Source organism: Myotis yumanensis, unplaced genomic scaffold, assembly GCF_028538775.1.
Source record: "Myotis yumanensis isolate MYYU_CA2020_CCGP unplaced genomic scaffold, mMyoYum1.0.hap1 SCAF_7, whole genome shotgun sequence".
Classification (NCBI taxonomy): domain Eukaryota; kingdom Metazoa; phylum Chordata; class Mammalia; order Chiroptera; family Vespertilionidae; genus Myotis; species Myotis yumanensis.
In genome coordinates, this window is record NW_027223758.1 from 53,045,340 (window position 1) to 53,065,559 (window position 20,220).

At 49.1% G+C, this 20,220-nt stretch overlaps 1 protein-coding gene across 5 annotated transcripts in view; it reads right to left on the bottom strand.

Moving 5' to 3' along the window:
- Positions 1-20,220, bottom strand: part of MBP (myelin basic protein) — a 72,424-nt gene that overhangs the window by 44,373 nt on the left and 7,831 nt on the right. For all 5 annotated transcript variants that reach the window (XM_070420484.1, XM_070420481.1, XM_070420480.1 and 2 more), the window contains 2 exons: positions 9,829-9,903; positions 1,632-1,719 (listed from right to left, as the gene is read on the bottom strand). In XM_070420484.1, the coding sequence (XP_070276585.1) occupies positions 1,632-1,719; positions 9,829-9,879 (139 nt within the window). In that variant the 5' untranslated portion in view covers positions 9,880-9,903. The remainder of the gene's footprint in view (positions 1-1,631; positions 1,720-9,828; positions 9,904-20,220) is intronic.

Here is a 20,220-nt window from a genome sequence, read left to right on the forward strand (position 1 = left end):
CGGGGACACAATGAATCGCAGGGGCTGGGACATTATCCTGAAAGGAATGCTGATGACCCACGTGGCTCAGAGAACATCACGAAGACTTGGCTCCCTGTCACATTCAGGGGGTTTCTGTTTGGTCAAGAAGAGGCCTTTTTTGTAAAGTGGGAGGGGCCTGTTGATGTCATTCTCAGTGACGTTTGTGGAATATTCCATAATTTAAAGAGAATTCACACGTAGATTTTCCAAGACTACGCAGTGAGGTGGCAGCCAGGGTTACTGAGCTCCTTTCACGCAGCCAGGGTTACTGAGCATCTGCAGATGGGGATTTTTCTGGATTCCAGGGGAGCATGAGGAACGGGGACTATTAGGTTCAAAAGCAGATGTGGGCAGCTCTGCGGGGCCTCACCGTCTGCACTGCTCAGAGTTGGTGGGCAGAGTGATGGAACCCACCAGGCATCTGGCCCACCTTGCTCAAGGTCACATGAAGTGAGGACATCGTCGGATCCTCCCACTTCCCCCTGCTGTGACTCAACCTTAACCTAGTATGGGCTGTGCATGCCAAGGAGGTGCTGTGGAGGTGCCCAGTGGCCAGGAGCATGGCAGGTGTGGGTGCGCTCGTCCGGCTGACGTGTGAGCAGCTCGAAGCTCCAGGCATCGGGAAGTCACGGGAAATCAAACAGGCAGAGTCTGCATATTCTTCCCAGGAAAAGACAAATCTGAGTTTGTAATATGATTGGAATGTTTGCATTTCCATTGGTTTTCGCATTCAACTCTAGGTAATAATTCTCCAAGTCGAATATGCATCTTTGGAGAAGGGGACAGAGGGCTGCCTTTGAAAGAGCCGTGGGACTTGTACCATGTTCATCATGAAGGGAAAGGCCTATTACAGACCTTGTTCACATTACATGGTATTTCTGTTACACATATGTGTATGTATGTCATGCTCTGTTCCTCTTGGATAGACCAGGGGGACCCTAGGCTTCACCCCGCCCTGTTCTCTCTGCTTCAGGAATACGAGGCAGATCTCTGGAGTGTCCGCCTACCTATGGGGTCCCAGGTGAACCACTGTGTGTCACTGTCATGAGGCCACAGTGGAGCTAAGAGCCTTCACGTGAAAACCACGTGAGAACCTGTCCATTCTGCCCCGGCAGCAGAGGGGACTACATGTAAAGGCAACTTTTGTCCCTGGGGCACCACGAACAAGCAGTTTTATAGGAAACAGTTACTTCCCAACACTCGTTCTTTGTAGTTAAAATAAACACCATAGTATCTAGGCTTTGGGCCAATTTCACTTCCTCGTTAGTGATTTTTTACGGGCAGTGTTCGGCTTTCGAATGCCCACACACGAACGATCAACTCCTAGAAATATCGCACAGAGTGGAAAATCGGGGAAATCCACCCAAAATAAAACAAAACAGGCAAGAAGCAGGTGGGGATGGATCCCGGGCCCCAAGCGGACAGGGCGTGAGAGGATTGTGAGGTGAGGAAGGGCTTGCCTCCCTTGCCTCTGGAGAATCGCATTGTCAATAAGGACAGCAGATTCACAGATCGCCCAGGTAACTAGAGAAACTAAACCTTCCGGGTGGCAGTGCCTTTGCACACGGCCGTCCTGTGAAACCACCGCTCCCAGTCAGTGTGTCACGTACCAAACACGTCGCTGTCCCCCGAGGGCTCCCGGGAGAGTTCTCGGAGGTTCCTCTTTTTCTCAGACTCCCCTCTGGAGGCTTCGCCCTCCTGGAAAACAAAACAAAACAAAGTGTTTTATCATCAAAATAATTTACCGCGCTTCTGTCCTCACGTCCGTCCTGGGCTCCGGAACAGTCCCAGTTCCGCTGCTCAGTCCTGGCTCAGGAGGGTTTACTGCAGAGCAGTCGTTCTCAACCTTCTGGCCCTTTAAATACAGTTCCTCATGTTGTGACCCAACCATAAAATTATTTTTGTTGCTACTTCATAACTGTAATGTTGCTACTGTTATGAATCGTAATGTAAATATCTGATATGCAGGATGGTCTTAGGCGACCCTGTGAAAGGGTCGTTCGACCGCCAAAGGGGTCGCGACCCACAGGTTGAGAACCGCTGCTGTAGAGGATCATGAGCTCCTGCTTCTTTTCTCGCCCCGAGCTCGAGTCCTTCTCCTGTTCCAGGGGATATATTTTCATACACAATAAACTGAATATCATCCCCGATAAGGTAATGAGCTGACCCTCACTCCAACCCTATGTTTCTAACATACTGACGGAGTTGAAAACATTCTCAGTGTTGCTGGGGATGCGGGACAGGCAAGGACCCTCCTGGGAGCTGGGACAGACAGCCACAGCTGTCCTTAGAGGACAAGCCACAAAAACCTGCTGTACACCTCCCTCGCACCACCCCCCGCCCCCCCGGGAGCTCCCCTCCGCTGCCTCTGGAGCCTGGAGAAGGCAGAGGTCTGGGAACTCTGACCCCACCCGGCCAGGTCCCCTCAGTGGCTTTCCTGTGTCCAGTGTCCTTCCTGACCCCCTACCCCGGAGATCTGACATGGTCACAGACACCCTGTTTCTCTATTCTTTTCTCCCTGTGACACTGAATGTTTGTTAAGAATGGGGACCTTGCCTTATGCACCTTTCTGTCCCCACAGCTCACAGCGCCTGGCACCCAGCATGTGCTGGAGAGAAAACTGTTCAGTTTTATCCTATTTAAGAGTAGTTCAAAATAGACAATTTCTGTTTCGGCAGCGGGCACCAACGGTGGGTTAAGAGACACGGTTTCATATCTACCTGTTTCGTTTTGGAAGAGAGTGCAACTTGGAACAGAAAGAATTTCCTGATAGTTTCTTTCGTCAGCTATACATTCTTGTCACATGTATTTGTTTCACATCTGGCTTCTACACTGATATCAGTCATATTCTTCACTAAGTACAAAATAATAGTTTCATTTGAGGACTAATTAATAATTACCATGTAGCTACCATTATAATCACTGTGGATGTAGTTTTTTGTGCTTTAGTGTCTACCAGGTCACCCCTTCCAACCTACCCCGTCTTCCAATGAGAACTGGGAGTGTTTTTTCCTCCTTAATGGTAAGTAATGGTGAGTCTCCGAGGGGAGGGTATTCCAGGTTCAGAGTAAAAGCTGGAAGTTAAAGCAAAGGCTGGAGGTTGGGCATGTGGTTCCAGCTTCCCAGGTCCATGGCTCAGGCCGGATGGCAGAGGCACCTGCATCGTACCCCGCCCTGTGCGGACTCTGTCCTGTAGCCACACCGCGTCCACCTAACCTAGAGCAGCCTCAGGTGGGGCCCAGAGTGGAGGTCAGGGGCAGGACCTCAAGCTTCACCCCCACCTTGGATCTTATCCCTCAATATCAGTGACGCGCACACGGTGGGTTGGACGGGCAGGGGAAGTACGTGTTGCTCGGGGAAATCTAGTGACTAATTTCTGTTCAAACAAGAAGCTTGTTCCTGAGACCTGACACTGTTGCCATCCCACGAACATAAAAATATCCTTGTGACTAACACATTTTTAATAAGCAAAATGCCTACAAGCAAAACAAACAAAACCAAGATGATGTGTGTCAAATGCAATGGAATTTTCCTGATAAAGAAATAAAAGCTTCCCACAAGTTGTAAACACTCAGGTATACAACGGAGGGCCCGACCCCATGACCCAGGAACCCCCATCGTGTCATTGTCCCAAGTGTCCTCATTCCCAAATGTGTCTGTGGCTGCCAGTGTCTGCTAGGTAAATGCATTTGAAGCCATTATGGTCTTTCTCCTCAAAATGTTTGTGCCAATTTTCCGTTCCATCAGCCTAAGTATGTGAGGGCTGACCTAGTAAGAGCCCACTTATTTTTCCATAATCATTTTAGGGGAACATGCAATGAGAAAAAATTCTTATGATTAAGGAAGATTTAAATATTTTCCTATAGAGATGAAATTTATTATTCAATAGCATTGGCACAATAATCACTATAAATTAAGTAGTTTGCTGCATCCCCAGTACCTTATTTTTTACACAATGGTTTTCATTCCTGTGTGATTAACATGTCTTGTTTGGTTGATCCGTTCTCTGCTTAGAGGATGAGTCCTGGAGTAGCACAGCGTTCAAACCCCACTGCATGTTTGGTGTCCGCCCCATCCCCCCTCCTTATGCCTGTCTGGTGCCCCTCCTGCCACTACCCAGAGTGCAGTGCAGCCCTGTTCCCCCCCTGGACTCCTCAATGGGCCCAAGGCCTCTCCCCTCCTGTGCATCGTTGGTGCAAGCTGAGCTCACAGCCTTTGTCATCTTCACTGGTTCCATGCACCGACCTGAACAGGAAACCGTGGAATGGAATTTGTCGACTTTAGTGTTGGAAGGGTTTGTAAATTCTCTTTAAATAGAGGAGTGGATATTTCCTGCATTTCTTAAAAAAAAAAAAAAGTGCCTTTCAAATGCCTCCTCTGGTATGGTCGGGATGATAAATGTTATCTGCAAAGAGGCACTCAGAGCCCCCGGCAGCCGGCGGGGTGTCCATCACAGCCAGGCGAGCGTCTGCTCTCAGGGAGGACTTGCTTCCATCAGATCCAGAGGAAATCGCATTAGTTCAAACCAGAGATCCCAACTGGACTGAACGGCCTCAGGAGAGTGGAGTCAGGCTCTTCTCACTGTTCTAGGACATCAGGGGTCCCAAGGGAGAAGATCCAGTGAGTCGGGGACCCTGCCTGGGATGCAGGGGGCAGGGTCACCCTCCTTTTGCATGGCCTGTGTTTGGGGTCAAATCTCAGTCCTTCCACTGGGTGTGTGTTTGTGTGTGTGTGTGTGTGTGTGTGTAATAAAAACTCTTCTTACAATGTAGAGCTTATTACTTAACATTTTTGGTTTGTTTCTTAAAAAACAATTATTCTTGCTGTAAGCTGGGTTTGGATAAGTAACAAAGGATTCTAGCAAAACACTGAAGCTTTCGGGATCAAAGTAAAGAACATGAAGAGACATGAAGACTGGGATCATGTGAACGGGCTCATTGTGAAGCCAGGTCTCCTCTCACACAGGGTCAGGGCAGGACGGGGACGTCCGTGCACGGGCAGCCGTGGCCTGTCCAGCCCAGGCCTCTTGACACTGGCATTGGTGAGGTTCTGGGCTGGGTCAGCCCTGGTCATGGTGTAGGCTGTCCTGTGTGTTGTGGGATGTTGAGGAGCATCTTGATCTCTACCCATGGGCGGCTCGGGGCACCCTGCCGCTGTGACAACTGGACGCTGGCAAATGTCCCACCCGGGACGGGAGGGGGCACCCTGGTTGAGAGCCACTTGTCCAGACAAAGGGAAGCATCAGAGAGGAAGCAAAACCTACAAATCCACTTATTTGTGTGCTTTTCATAAAGACACATTATAAGTCATCAAAACGCTACTTTTAAAAGAACAATTGCAGAGCAGGGACAGCATGACAAGGATTAGAGACTGACTGAGGGTGAGAACCAGATGGAATGGAGTCATGAAAAGCAGTGCTGCCTCCGTAATGGTTTCTCAGATGTGAGCCTTAGATATGCTCTTAAAGCACAAGCAACAGAAGACGTTCTGGGAGGCTGGACTTCAAAATCAGAAACTCGTGCGTCCGTAGACACCACCGAGAGCGTGAAACATCCGCTCAGAGAAGCGGAGGAAGCATTTACAGATTGTACGCCCGGTAAAGGTCTAGTGCCCAGAATATGTAAAGTGCTCCTACAACTCAACAAAGAAAAACAAACCACCCAATTAAAAACATGGGCAAAGAATCGGAACAGACATGTCTCCAAAGAAGACACACAAATGGCCAGTAAGCATGTAACAGATGCTCAACATCGTTATTCGTTAAGAAAATGCAAATGGAAGCCAGGCTGCGGTCCCACCTCACACCACGAGGGTGGATACGATAAAAAAGACTGTAATAATAATAATGATAATCATAGGCGAGGATGTGCAAAAGTCAAGACACTCATCAGCCAGGACGGTGGGAGACCATTGTGGAAACAGTCCGGTGGCCCTCAAAGTTCAGCCTCGAAGTACCATGTGACTCATCAAATCCACCCCCAGGTATATGCCCCAGAGAAATGAAAGCATATGTCCACACAAAACACTACACATGGATGTTGTTAGGAGCATTATTCATAATACCAACAGGTGGAGACAACTCAAATGCCCACCAAGTAATGAATGGTAAATTCCTAGAATGGAATGTTACTCGGTACTGAAAAGGAATGAAGCATTGACGTGTGCTACAATGTGGATGAACACTGAGAACACGATCCTCCAGGAAAGAAGCCAGACACACACAAAAATCATATATGTGCATGATTACACATATATGAAGTGTCCAAGACAGGCAAATCTATAGAGACTGCAAGCACATTAGTGGTTGAGTCAGGATGGGGAGTCGGGTGGGGTGGGGAGTGGGGAGTGACAGTTAATGGGCAGGAGGGTTTCTTTGAGGGATAAACAAATGTTATAAAATTAGACTGCTGTGCTGGTTGCATAATCCTATGAATATGCCAAAAAACCCACATTGATTTATACATTTTGAATGAGTACATCTTATGTTATGTGAATTCTATTTCAGCAAAAGCCATTAAAAACCAACAACATCTGCACTCAACAGCCAGGACCCAGTGGCTTTTGGCTGGGCACGTGTCTCAGGGGGGCAACGATGGGGAGGATCAGGGCCCTTCCCGCCCACGCTGGCGGCCAGACCTCTGTGGAGCTCGCGTGTGGCTCAGTGCCAAGGCCCAGGATTGGCTTTTGAAATGTGGGAAATTAAAATTTTGGAAGACTTTGACTCTTCTCTCTAACGGCTAGACTGATGAACGTGAGTGGATTTATAAATAAAGGCTGAGAAAATGCTTGCTACTCAACACTGAGGACCCCAGAGGAAAAGTATGAATCTCACAGAGCTGAGAATTCAACCCCGGGACTCCTTCCTCGACCTGTTTGTATGGCGTCAGAGGACACAGGAAGTGTCCTTGATCACATGAAGTCACAGCCCAGAGGCTCTGTGACTATAGATGAGTGCCCACGTGTAAAGTGGGGAACAGGGTCCCGCCCCCAGCTAGCAGAGTCAAAGCCAGACACTATCATTACTTATTTCACTACTATCCATCTTCTGACATCTTCCATACTTAAGAGAAGGTGGAAATAAAAGCTTCTTCTTTTATTATTTTTAATATATTTTATTGATTTTTTACAGAGAGGAAGGGACAGGGATAAAGAGTTAGAAACATTGGTGAAAGAGAAACATCGATCAGCTGCCTCCTGCACACTCCCCACTGGGGATGTGCCCGCAACCAAGGTATGTGCCCTTGACAAGAATCGAACCCGGGACCCTTGAGTCCACAGGCTGACGCTCTATCCACTGAGCCAAACCGGTCAGGGCAAAATAAAAGCTTCTTAAGTAAAAACAGGGTTTAATGTGTATACCAATGCAGTGAGGTTAAGAAGTGAAAGAGAAGAATTTTTTAGGACTCTGATTGCACCTGCCTTTCAGTTTCCTCGCTCTAAATTTAGGGACAAACCTGCCTTGCAGAAGGAATGGTCCCTGGTCTGAGCTCTGCTACTGCTGTGATCGAAGGGGGAAGCCCCGCACAGAAACCTGCTCTGACTCGCTCTAGGAGCTGCAGAACCGAATCTTGCTAAAGCCTGTTTCCACTCTGCCAGCATTAAAACCAGTCACATGAACTTTAATAACCAACTAAATGCGTCTCAAGAATTTCATACCTACAGGTGCAGATAGACGCCGGTCAGCAAGATCAATGCGATCCATTCTTCACTTCGTCAAGAGTGTGAACATGATATTCCTGCAAATGCACTTGCAGGAGAAATTATGCTTTTCAGGCCACAGACCTTCCCCTGGTTTCATAACTGACAATACAAGTAACTCAGGTTATAGTTATGAGAAGACAGAAGCTTCAAAATATTTTTATATTTTGAAAAACCTGTTATGGAGCAGGCAACACAATCCGCCAGGTCACATGACAACTCAGTGATGCAGGGGAGATGCGTCCAAATGGGTTCTCTGTGATACTCAGGAAACGATACTCCTGCTTCAAGCCTGCAGGAATTGTGACTTAACACACTCTGTCTCCTAGTCTTTACAGTGTTGTTACAAACCCAGGAAGAGAAACCTAAAGTCACAAGGTTGATTTTCTTTTAAACACTGAAGCAATGATTAAAAGGCACGAGATACCATGTTCCTAAACAGAGGAACGCAGTGCTTTGTATCCCAGCGTTGAAACGAGAAGAGCCTATGGCTCATGGGAAGGAAGTGTTAACGCTCCTGGGATATTCTCCAAACACCACGTCATATTTCCCTTTGAAATACATTGCAACAAACCTCTTTTCAAAAAGACTAAAATTGTCAGAAAGTAGAAGAGAACAGCTAAAGATTTTACACTCAGTTTATTTTACTTGAAAAGCAGGGTTCTGGGCACCTTAGGGGTGATGTATATCCAGAGGGGCCACGCTGTCACTTGAACACACAGCTATTTAAATCTAAATCATTTAAAATAAATAGCATTAAGAATGTGGTTCCTCAGGTGGACCAGCCACACGCCATGCGCTTCCGGGCCAGGTGTGTCGAATGACTACACATCGGGTGACACAGACAGAACATTCCCACCAGAACAGATCCCCTGCAGCTGTGTCTGCCCGGGGCGGGGGGGGGGGGGGGGGGGGGTCAGAACACGGCAGTGCCCTTTTACTGCACCTGGTGCTCATGAAACACAGTCTCCTGTTTTGCAACTGAAGTCGAGAGGAACCCCTTAGGCGTGTGTGTGAGGGAGGTGGAGGTGGAGATAGAGAGAGAGATAACAGGAGGAAAAGAGAGTGAGCCTGAGACTCTGGTAGGTGCGGTACAATGGGAAGTCTGCGTGCACCTAGCAGTCTAAGAACTCGCCTCCTTGTCTAGATGTTTCTGTGCAGCTGAGTATCAGAGGAGGCCGGTACATGTCTGTGGGGAAATGCTTCCTACATTTCAGCTCCTTAAGCTCTTAAGTATAGATTATATGGTTAACCTACGAATTATCTGAGTTCTCAAAAAAAACCCCACAAAACTTGTTTACGGGACTTGCCTAAGAAAGTGGAAATTATACAGACGGGTCTCCAACAACTGCCAACGCACTGCGATCAACTCAGAAATGTCAAGTTTTGGGGTGAATTTGGGGCTCAAAGGCACCATGGCCCCATCACACGATGCTCCAGGCTGGAGTCTGGGGGACCGGAAGGACTTCCATTGCTTAGTGATTCTGCTTTCCATTCTGTGACATCGTTACAGTGGCAGCAGCTGGTTTTAGCAGGTAGTGCAGGAGGAGAGTGAGGCGGGAAGAGAACAGCGATGCTGGATTTGGGGTTGGGAAGGGCCTGGGTCTCAGTCCCCCTGGTGCTCCTGTCCCCGCAGTGGGCGTGGATGGTACTGCCCGGCTCAGCAGGCAGAGGGCTGAGAGCCACTCTTTGCTGACACTCCCGGGAACCAGGCCAAAGCCGAGAATCAGAACCGAGTGGAGCTGGTGCCTGTGAAATAGGCGGGAAATGGCGAGGGCTGTGCTGGAAATGCAAAGATGACTTTCGGCAGCTTAGAAGGATTGGATGGAGTTTATTTCCACGTTTCCTGTCTGGCTGCATTTTGAAGACATTCCACAGTAAGGGGGTGGGAAGGGCTGCAGAGGCCCCAGCACTGGGCGGCAGAGACCATGGTGGTCTGAAGTCCAGGCCCAGAGCTCGGGCAGTAGCGGCGGCCGAGCGCTGCCCTGGAATTGCTAGGGGCTGGAGGGTAACAGTCTGCTGGTGTGAGCAGAAAGCCCGGAGCCACAGCGCCCACTCAGAGGACAAGGTAAACGTGCACCCCCAGGTCTCTGAGCCCCTCGTTCCTACCTTATGGGCCTTCTCAGCACAGATCTCCCGCTTCCCCACGTGGTTCCCCATCCCGCACCGAGTCAGCTGCAGAGGCTGAAAGAAAAAGAGAAGGTGTGAGCTGAAAGCTGGCGAGTTTAGAATTTTCCGTGTTGTTTTTCAATCAGGACAGCATTCCTGTGAGATGTGCTGTAATCCCTTTCCGAAGAGAGAAAACTAAAACCCCAAACTCAAGACACAACGGACATCTTACTAGTGGTCCCACGAAAATGGCTAGGATATAGGGGAGCTGCCGATCTCAGTGTTGTTCAGTAACAAATACATGTCGGGGTGTTTCCTCATCTGCAAAATCATCAGGCCATCCCCAGCAATCTCGGGGGCTGTTTCTACACAATCACACCCATACAGCGGGGGTCACAGCTCACTGTCAGGGGCCACATCAGGAAACAACTGAGATGCACAGAGGTGCCTACAAGTGAAAGGTAACAAGTCTGTGCCGCTGCCCAGGGAATCGTGTGAGCACAGAAACCTCAAGATCAGACCAAGGGTGGCTTATCAGACAAGTATGCCAAGAATCTGCAGAATTTCCGGGGGAGATAAAGTTGGATTTTTTAAAAAAGTATGTATTTTTTGTTAATATTTCCTAACCCAAACACTAACAGCAAATTAACAGGTTTTCCCCCCGCCCAAAAAGGCACAAAACTGAATAATTTAGCTTAAACCCATTCCAAACACACTCTGGATCCCACCGCATCCCTGCACCTGCACTAACCCAACGTCCATCCACACACCTGCCCACCTGGGCGCAGCGATAGGGCTTTGTGGACAGCTACACATGTAGTTTTCCACGATGCATTCCTTTATAAAAGGACACGTGGGTCCCAACTTCCTGCGGAACACAGAACAGTTTTCCTTCCAAGGTCACAAAAGTGAATCTTTTCCTAAAAATGGGGAGGGGGGTTTTTAAATTCCCGTGTCTGAGTGAAAGGCAGCGCGTCCCCTGAAGGCCGCCTTCAGAAAAGAGGAAGCTGTCAGCTGGCATCTGGATTTCCCCAAAGGCACCGCTGCCCTGGGGCCTCATCCATACGAATGAAGGATGTGGATGCTCTTCTCAGAAGGACATCAGTGGGCACACGGCTGGTCCTCACGACCGGAGAGAAAGAAGCCAGGACACCTGACAGTTCACCTCCCCGTGTGTGGGGGTCCCCGAGCCGGCACAGGTGCAGAGCACACAGCCACCCCCTCGACAGTGCAAAGATGAGCGCTGGGCAGGGGACAGCTCCAGAGGGAGCCTGCACAGAGGGAGTCTGAAAGTGCTGGACTTCAAACAACCCAGATGAAAGCAGTGATAATGTGCCCGTAAATCAAAGACATGGTTCTAGTGGTGACAAATGCACTAGCTTTGAAGAATCATATGAATCCCTCATGTTTCATGAGGAGAGTGAAAAAAACAATACTTTAAAGTGTATGCTTTTAAAAATGCAAGTACAGCTTTGCTGATCATTTCAGAATGAAATGGGAGTCTACCGTCTACCTTCCCCATTTATTTAAATTAGACAAAAACATCTTTTTGGGGTGATGTCACTGAAGAGACTGAGGTTTGGGGCACATACATGACTTTCCTTGATAGGAATGGGTACAGAAAGGGGAAGACAGACATCGTGTTGCCCTCATGGGGTCCAAACTGTAGTCAGAGAGCATGAATGAGTGGACAGTAGCTGTCACTCTCTGATTCCATGCAGGGTTCTAACTAAATATTGAGAACTTGTAATCTGCATAGAATACATGGAATGGCATCGGCCCAACCATTTGTGGGCCTATCTCCCTGTTTAAGGAATAAGAATTAGTCTATTCTAAACGAAGCACAGAACAACGTTAACTTCATGAAAGCTGACAGCTTGGACTTTCGGGGGTCTCCCATTGCCACCATCTTTGTTTTCACCTCGGCAGCATCTCCAACTCACGTCCGCTCTCCCCAGTCCCCTGCCTCGTCTGTCTCCATCTTCATCGACCCTCACCCCATCTTTTCATTTCCCTGGCTTTTCATTTATCAGGTAAACTAAACCTAATGCTCCTTCCCTGTGGGAAACTGTTTATTGCCTTCACTATCTGATAAGCATAGACAGAGAACCCCAGAAAGCTGGGTGCCTTTGAAGCCCTAGCAAAGGTCTGAGTTAGGCGCCACCTCTGTTTGTCCAGACAGTGGTAGCTGAAACTACTCCCCCATTTATTATTATGTAAATCCTTGCTGATGGGCTAGTCTGCCTGTTAATGGGGTCGCCTGCCTAAGGGCTATGCTAGGGGTGCATCCCAGATGAATAAAAGCTTGGTGAGGCCTGAGCACTGAAGGAAGTCCTTCCCCTTGAGTTGGACTTGCCCGCCTGGTCCCCCAATATTTCCAAATTATCTCTTGTCTTTTCATATTCATTTGTGTGCGGCTCTGCTTCCAGTTCCTGAACCCTGACCCACGCGGGACGTGGGAAGGAAACACCCAACACTTCCCCCAGGAAACAAGCCTCACGTGGGACAAGTGAATATTTGGGGGTTGCTTGTGGACTAAGGGGGAGTGTTTTGGGGCGAAGGGTCTCTGAAGCACAGCTGAAATCTAGCTGCAAATGCTTCCTTGGCTCCTGGAAGAGAAATAATAATTCTGCCAGCGTCTCTGATCAAAACCTCCTCACATTTCAGAGCAAAACGTTAGGCTACCCTTGGGGGGACTGTAATCAACATTTAGAAAACTCGTGGCTCTTGGAAACAAACAGATTAGACCGAAGTACCATTTAGAGCAGGGAGAGTCTAGCCTTACACGCACAATTTACATGCTGGCGGGAAAAGATAGACAAGAAAAGCAAAGTAACAGGTGATGTGTGGCGGGCCCCCATCTGTGGGAAGACGGTCTCTGAGCATCCTCGCTGGGCACTGGACCTGCATGGGGGGCCCTGCAGTGGGAAGAGGGCGTGGCAGGCGGTTGCCTGCACTCTGCACTCAGTCTGACTGCGGGCAGGAGGAGGGGTTGGGAAGGCCGCCTTCCTTGCTGTGACTGTGCCTGAGAACTGCACATCAGCAGCTGGGCTCTATAATCTATGAGAAGAACCATCTGCAAACCAAAGAGCCGGAAGACGGGGGTCATCTTCATTTCATCTCACTGTTGCAATTAATCAAAATGAGAGAGCAAGAGGAAGACTTGGTAAACATGTGGAATGCCGCATGGAAGCCAGGCTGACTCTGAAGCATTTCTGGGTAATTTCAGAAGCTTTGGGTGAAATAATGAACAATGAACATGTGGGAAGTGGGAAGGACTTTTAGGTTATATCAGGACACCCTCCTAAGGCAGAAATTCAATTCTAGATGAGATTTCTGAACAGTCACTGGATTAGTGAAAATGTCCATGTGTACAGGATCATCCACAATTTGTGTCAGCTAGAAGCTAAAACGAAGCATGTGCAGTAGAAGCCTCAAGATTGATGGGAGAGCCATCCAACCTAACCGTGTGGCTTCATTTCTATAATATGCTCCCACTGCTCTGAGATTTCTGCCTATTTTCTTGGTGGAGACCCTGAGAAATCAGCACATCCCTCGTCATGTGAGCGCCCGGGAACGGGGCAGCTGACATGGTGGAGGCGTGGCGGGGAAACGGCTTCTAGGTATTTTAACCAGGGACGTTCTAACTCTTTAAAGTGCTGAACTTGAACTTGCAGAAGCTCATCACTGTGAAATGCATGGGCCATCTGCGATGCTTCTACTGCACATGCCTCATTTTAGCTTCTAGCTGCAAGTTCAAGTACAGATCATTCTAACTCTTTAGAGTGCAAACAGGGCAGTTGAGACCTGGGTCCCAATCCAAGCTCCTGCCCATGACCTAGGGCAAGTGACTCACCTGTCTGAGTCTCAGTTTCCTGTACAGTGGAAGTAAGAAAAGCTTCCTCACTGAGCTGGTGAGAATGAGATCCATGTGGGAGCTGGTGAGGGTTGGGAGAGGGTGGGCCCTAGGTGCTGGCTGGTCCCTTTCTCATTCGTCCCACCAGGTGTCTGTCACCAGGATGGGTGGTGAGTAGTGCAGGAGACACTCCTAGCTGTCCAGTGACCCACCATCACTCATATTACAGAGACCTTTCTGTGGGTGCCCACACATGTGTATGTCCACTTCAAACTGCCAAGTTCAGGGAAGGGAAAGGAGTAAAGATGCCAGCGGCCCTTGAGGAGCCCAGAAGTGACCACACTCAATGAGCCCATACCAAGCTCCCGCTCCATCACAGATGGCTCATTTCACAGTGATGAGCTTCTGCAAGTTCAAGTACAGCACCGGGAATACAGTCAATGGTATTGCAACAACCATGGATGGTGCCAGGCAGGTACTACTTATGGGGAGCTGGATTACTCTGTAAGGCATATAAATGTCTAATCACTATGTGGCACACCTGAAACTGATATAATAGTGTGTATCTACTGTAATTGAAAAAATTTAAAAATTATATAAAAGACTATACTGAGAACAGGCAGTGAGTGAAGAGATAGCCATTCCCCAAACTTCAGAGACTCCTTCCAATATTAAAATGCTAAACTGGCTATTTCTGTAGTGCCCTTGAGTGCATTTTTTACAGGTAATGGGATTATTGTGAAATCTTTTGCTTCAATAAGTTTATTGTGAGATAGAGAAGGTTTCAATTCAAGTCTTTCTAGAGGGCTGGCTTCATAGAAGTGGTCCCCAAGCATCTTTCCTGTCTCCCCAAACCTACCCCAATGTGAAGAGATAAACAGAAACTCCAGGCGCAGTGAGGCGGGACCCAAGGTGGGGTGGGGTGGGCGGGGCGTCGTCTGTTATCTGCATGTTACTGTATGCCTGGGCTCATTTCTAATCAACTCGTCTAGTTGTATTTATGCCCATGTTGTAGGAAATGCACCACAGCTGTATAATCTTTATAGACTTAAGGTTCTTTTGGCTTCAGTTTCATAAGATGCTGTTGGTTGGACAATTTTTTTTTTTGAGTCCAAGTTCAAGAAAGCACTCCTAAAGTGAATGCTTCAAAGGAGATGCAGGTTGATATTACAGTGATGTAATTATAGGAATAACCCTGTGAGCTTTATTCCCATTTTACAGTTGAGAAACTAACGCTGAGAAGGCTGAACCAAGCTATGAGAATAACAATGCCTCTAGGAAAATATTTCAGTTAAAAATTGGGGTCCGTTGGATGTTATGAATATATCTTAGGAGGCAAGTCTAAGATAGCACACATTTCTTAACTGTCAACACAATAAAGAGAAGTGGGCTCTTCTATCACAAATATCCTTGAGAAAATATGAGTTACAAGGACCTGCTCCTCATGAACACCTGTGCGTGAATACAGTTATATAATGAAAACCGGCTTTCCTCATTCTCCGCCTAAGATCTTACACAGACAGCTGGTGAAAAGTGCATGCAAGGAATGATTTGGGTGTTAATTCCATGCCTCCCCGGAGCCACAGAGCCGGGTCAGTGAGAAACCACAGAAACACCGAGCCCACAGTTCCCACCTCAACATCCATGCCCTGGGACCTACCAGTCTTCCCAACGTGGAGAGAATGAACATGTGCGTGTAGCGGCAGCATTTAAAATCCACCCGGGAGTCACATTTGCTTTCTTCGAGTTTTAAAAATTCACTAAAGCAGAGCTCCCACAATTCCGTGTGCTTTGCCATTAATGTCAGTGGAGTCTTTGCTTTTCACTAGACTGTAAAGGCACCTGGACTGTCCTGTTATTGCTATAGAGCAGCCATGGTTCCTGCAGAGCCTCCCAGCTGAACCCAGGGCTCTCACCTCTTGCCCCGGGAGGCCACAGGGAAGGCTCAGGTCACACCTGGGAAAGAGTGGACACAGGTCCTTCCATGAGCCCCAGTCACCTGCATTGTCTGCGGGAGCACCCCGTGCTGATCAGGGTATCTTTGCATTTTTGGTGCATTTTCACATGCTGGAGAGGCCCCTGAGACCTCTGACTCATGTGCTGAGCCCTGAAAGATGTCAGATGCAGACTGCATGAAGACAGTGTCCCCGGAGAGGGATAATGAGAGTAAAGTGACAAAACAGGACAGTGTGACAATTCCAGAGTGGCATCATTCTCCCCTCCTTACACCAGGGGAAGACAGGGTGAGCCCTCTGGAGATTGGGAAGCTGATAGTCCCTACCCATCCTCAGGAGAGGACTGTCCCCCCTCTCCCCCCGCCCGGCACCCAGGGCTGGTTCTCGAGAGGGTGAACTGCGCCCTCCCAGCAGGTAAAACAGCCCTGCGGCCCCTAAAAGATGATATAAAAGGTGGCAGGTGAGAGCAGAGAGCTGGGAGGGCAGACAGATAACTGCGTGTTTAATCTTTAAAAGAAAACCCAGAGAGCAAGTTTAACCAGCAAGGAACTCATGTATAAAATAAACAAAAACGTAAGTTGTTTAGGTTTCCTCAGCTCTGAGGAGAGAGCAGAAATATCTGTGTAAAACCAGGAAGTCACAGGAGGCTGGCGTGCCCCGGTGCCCGCAGTCAGGTCCAGACAGGCCTTTCTGGTGCAGGGCGGGGCCTGGCTGGGCACATGCAGGGCACACCCTCCCTGGGCGGATGGGGAGGCTGGAGACTGTGGTCCTGGTGCCTAACTGTCATCCCCCTGCCTCTGTGCACAGGCCTGATAGCAGGTCTGCCCTGTCCATCATCACATCTAGAGGCCCAGCGGCTGGGGCAGGCAGGCCGGGCTTCCCAGAGAAAGAACCAAGTGTGAGTGGCCGAGAGCCCAGGGCGTGCCCCCTCTTGTAGGCAGGCGCTCTGGCTTGCTCCTTATCTGAAACCACGGAGGGTAAATGTTACTTCCTGGGGAGCTGTGGGAACAGCTGGTTAATATTTCACAGTCACCCGAGGATACCAGGCATGAGCCAGAGGAAGAATAAACCCAGCCGGGTGTGGCCTCTGTGCTCTGCCCCTGTGCCCTGCCTCCAGGGGCATGGCCCTCATTAGCCAAGGAGGGAGTCATGCATGGCCTTGTTACAGGCCCATGCGTGCCACACGGCCCAGAACACTGACAGTGTAATTAGAGGGAATGCAGCCATGCGTGTGCCGTTTCCACAGGTCCACGTGCTCGAGGTGACCCAGGACACTGCAGCGGTCATAGAGGAAGCGTGAATACTTCAAGCATTGCTCATGGCCTGAGCCAGTGATGGAAGGGCAGGACACGTCTGTTTAACTCAGTGCACCCCGATAGCCTCCAGAACAACTCGTAGATTCCTTAATGCCAGGCAAGATGGCTCCTCCTAGCTGGGTGTGGGGGACCCGTGTGCTGGCTCAGGCCACAGGGATGCATGTGGCCCGGGACCACGGAGCTACAGTCTGAGTCTGACTAAAGTACCGCCCGGTTTACCAGCACACAGAGGATACTGAATCCCCGGCTTGTTGATCTGATCTCCAGATTCTAATCACCTGGGCCCGCAGGAGACACAACTCAGAGCCCACCTCCTACGGGGCCTCGTCTTCACACAGGCATGCCCCAGTTTATTGGACAAATCCTTACTTCCTGAGAAAATAGAAAGATAACGGATGCTAGCAAATGACAATTATATTTAAAGAAAAGGGCAGTGACATGTCCCCAGAGAGTATGATGCAGTGAAAAGGACTCTTGATTTGGAGTCAGGAGACCTTTGATGGCAGCCATCATGCCATGGAGGGCTGTCTGAACATTTCGGAAGTATGTCCTCTTCATCCTCATGCACAGGTGACCCACTCTAAGGTCAGAAAGCATGGGTAACCCCGCCCACAGGGCAGTGACTGGTGGGCAGGGTGGGCCTGGGTCTGCCTGGTCTTGGCTGTATTTGTAGCAATAAGACAACACATAGTCTCCAGAGTTCTAGTTCAATGTCAGCCGTGGACTGACTACATGGCTTGAGCAAGGCACTTAATTTCTTAAAAAAAAAAAAAAGGGTTTCTCAATGCATTAAGCCTCTGATTTATTAAGGCAAGGAGTTCCATCGAAAGGGACACCTTCTCCTTCACCTCACCTTCAAGGGATGCTCTGAAGACTCAACGTACATTAAGGCCAAGTTGGCCAGTGATTTCATACCTCTTTCGTTTAGTGTGAAAACGAGGGCAGAGTGACAAACGATGAAGCATTATAGAAATACACCATGAAATTAAGTCTCCTCTATGACTCTGTTATTGAAAAATGGCATTCGAATGAACAACGGAATGACAAATGTCTAGAGTGCCTAACGTGTATGATGAACACAGACTGCCAATGCGCTTGCATTCCGAGCTTGATCTATTCAAGTGGGTTCCCATGCCCTTCAGTTTCTGCGTGGTCTCTGTAAGGCCCAGAAAGGTCAGTGCCCTTTTGAAGGCAATGATGTATTTCCACTAGTGGAGGCCTTTTAATGTTATTGCTCCACCAAAGTCAAGATGGTACAGGAATGTCTTTTATAGGAAATAAAGAATATTGTTTGAAAAATGCAAACACCTTGGCAGAGTGTATTCATCACAGTGTGCTTACCTGACAACTACTCATGCGTTGTCCAGCCTGTGGCTTTGAGGAGAGGGCCCTCAGGCTGAGCCTAACCTGCTTTTGCCTGAAATAGTTTAGAGTGAGGCAGGGCATCACAGGAAGCTGAATCCCAGTAGACTGAGAGCCCGGAACCTGTTCTGCCCTCAAGTGGAGCGGAAGTAATGGCCCAGACAATAAAGCAGGGCCTTTGGTTTGTCCATGGCTGGACTCCCACACCTACTACAGTGGCTGGTACATAATAATTGCTCAATAAATACTTAAGTGACTCACTGAAGCTGCTCTCTGCACCCAAACCACACACGTGCCTACACACACACATTGCACAAGCCTGTTTTGAGTCCACCAAGCCGATCCTTGGATTGCAGCATCACACCCAATAGAACAAGGTGTGGACAGAGAAGTTAGAGGGGCAGCGTGGCTGTGAGGACCAGCACGGCCATGGAGCAGTCAGGGAGGTCCCTGCAGCCTCTCACAGGAGCCAGGAGGGCTGGGGCTAAACTAGAGCATAGTGTCCCTTGAAAACGGAAGCCCTTGTTCAGAAGGAACACAGGACACGGCAGAGAGGAAGTGGGGACACCCACACCGTTCATGGGCTGCTCCTGGGGAGGAAACAGGCTGGGCATAGATGGGGGTGTCTGGCACGGAGGGCGGCAGGCAGAGCCAAGGTGCCTGGCCCTGGCCACAGACATGCCTCCCTCAGCTCTTCACCGAATCCTCTATGGGGGCCAAGCAGAGGGCAGGAGGAGCAGACACAGTGGGCCTGAGCCTGGACAGGACGCTCAGGGTGCCCAAAGTCAAGAGCAAATGTAAACCCTAAATGGGTCAGCTAGGGGATCCAGTGTGGAGACTGGACACTGCCCTTCAGGGGTCAAGGAGGACTTGTGACCAAAGAAGCATGTATAGTGTTCAGCACATGCATCACTAGTTACAATATGTAGAAACAACCCAGACAGAGGGAGGGTTCTCACACGAATTACCACCTTTTCCAAAGTGCTAATTTAGAGACTACCTGTACTGTCAGCTTCCTCCGAAAGTTAAAATAGAAACACTGAAACCAGGTCAGCCCACAGAGCCTGCGGTGCAGACACGGCCTTCAGGAGGGAGCAGCCTGGTTAGCTGTGCAGACAGGTACACTCTGGAGAGGCAGGCCCATGCTGGTGCTGCACAGTGGCCTGAGCTGCTCCCTCCCCTCCCCTCCCCTCCCCTCCCCTCCCCTCCCCTCCCCTCCCCTCCTCTCCCCTCCCTTGAAGCCCCACAGGAGCCAGTTTGGGTGTGGGCTTCCCCTGCTTTGAGGAATGAATCAATCCCACCTCTCTCCTCTCTGCCCACTTTCATACCTGCCCTCCTTGGGTGTCCATAATATGTTACCCCCAAAGTCCATAATTAGTCAGGAAACCCACCACGTCAGCCATGGGCAGAGAGCCCCAGGACAGTGACCAGGAGGGTTAGTCTAAGGAAAGGATGGGGAAGATGCTGGGAGTCTACCAGCAGAATCATCCGCCTCCTGTCCCCTGGACCACAGGTACTGTGGTCACTATGTCGGCCACTGAGAAAGGTCAGGAACCAAACTCTGGGAGGGAGTCCAGGGGACATTTCAAATTCCTTTTCGACCCATCTCAAGAAGCAAATGAAGTCTCAGAGATTTAGACTCAATGAGACGACGCTATCATGTTAGCTCCACAAAATCACCGCCAGGGACCTTTCCTACGTTCACGCACAAATACTAGTACAGTGTTTCGTTTTTTCTAATGGGGTGACATTTTGAACAGGTTTTAATCTCCCTCCACATTAAATTTTATTTTAAGTTCCTAGCACACTTTACTTGGTGTTGCTAACGCTGTGTAAATATACATGTATAAGACATGTGTATGTCTTATACATATCTCTCAACACGATGCACATGGCATTCCCG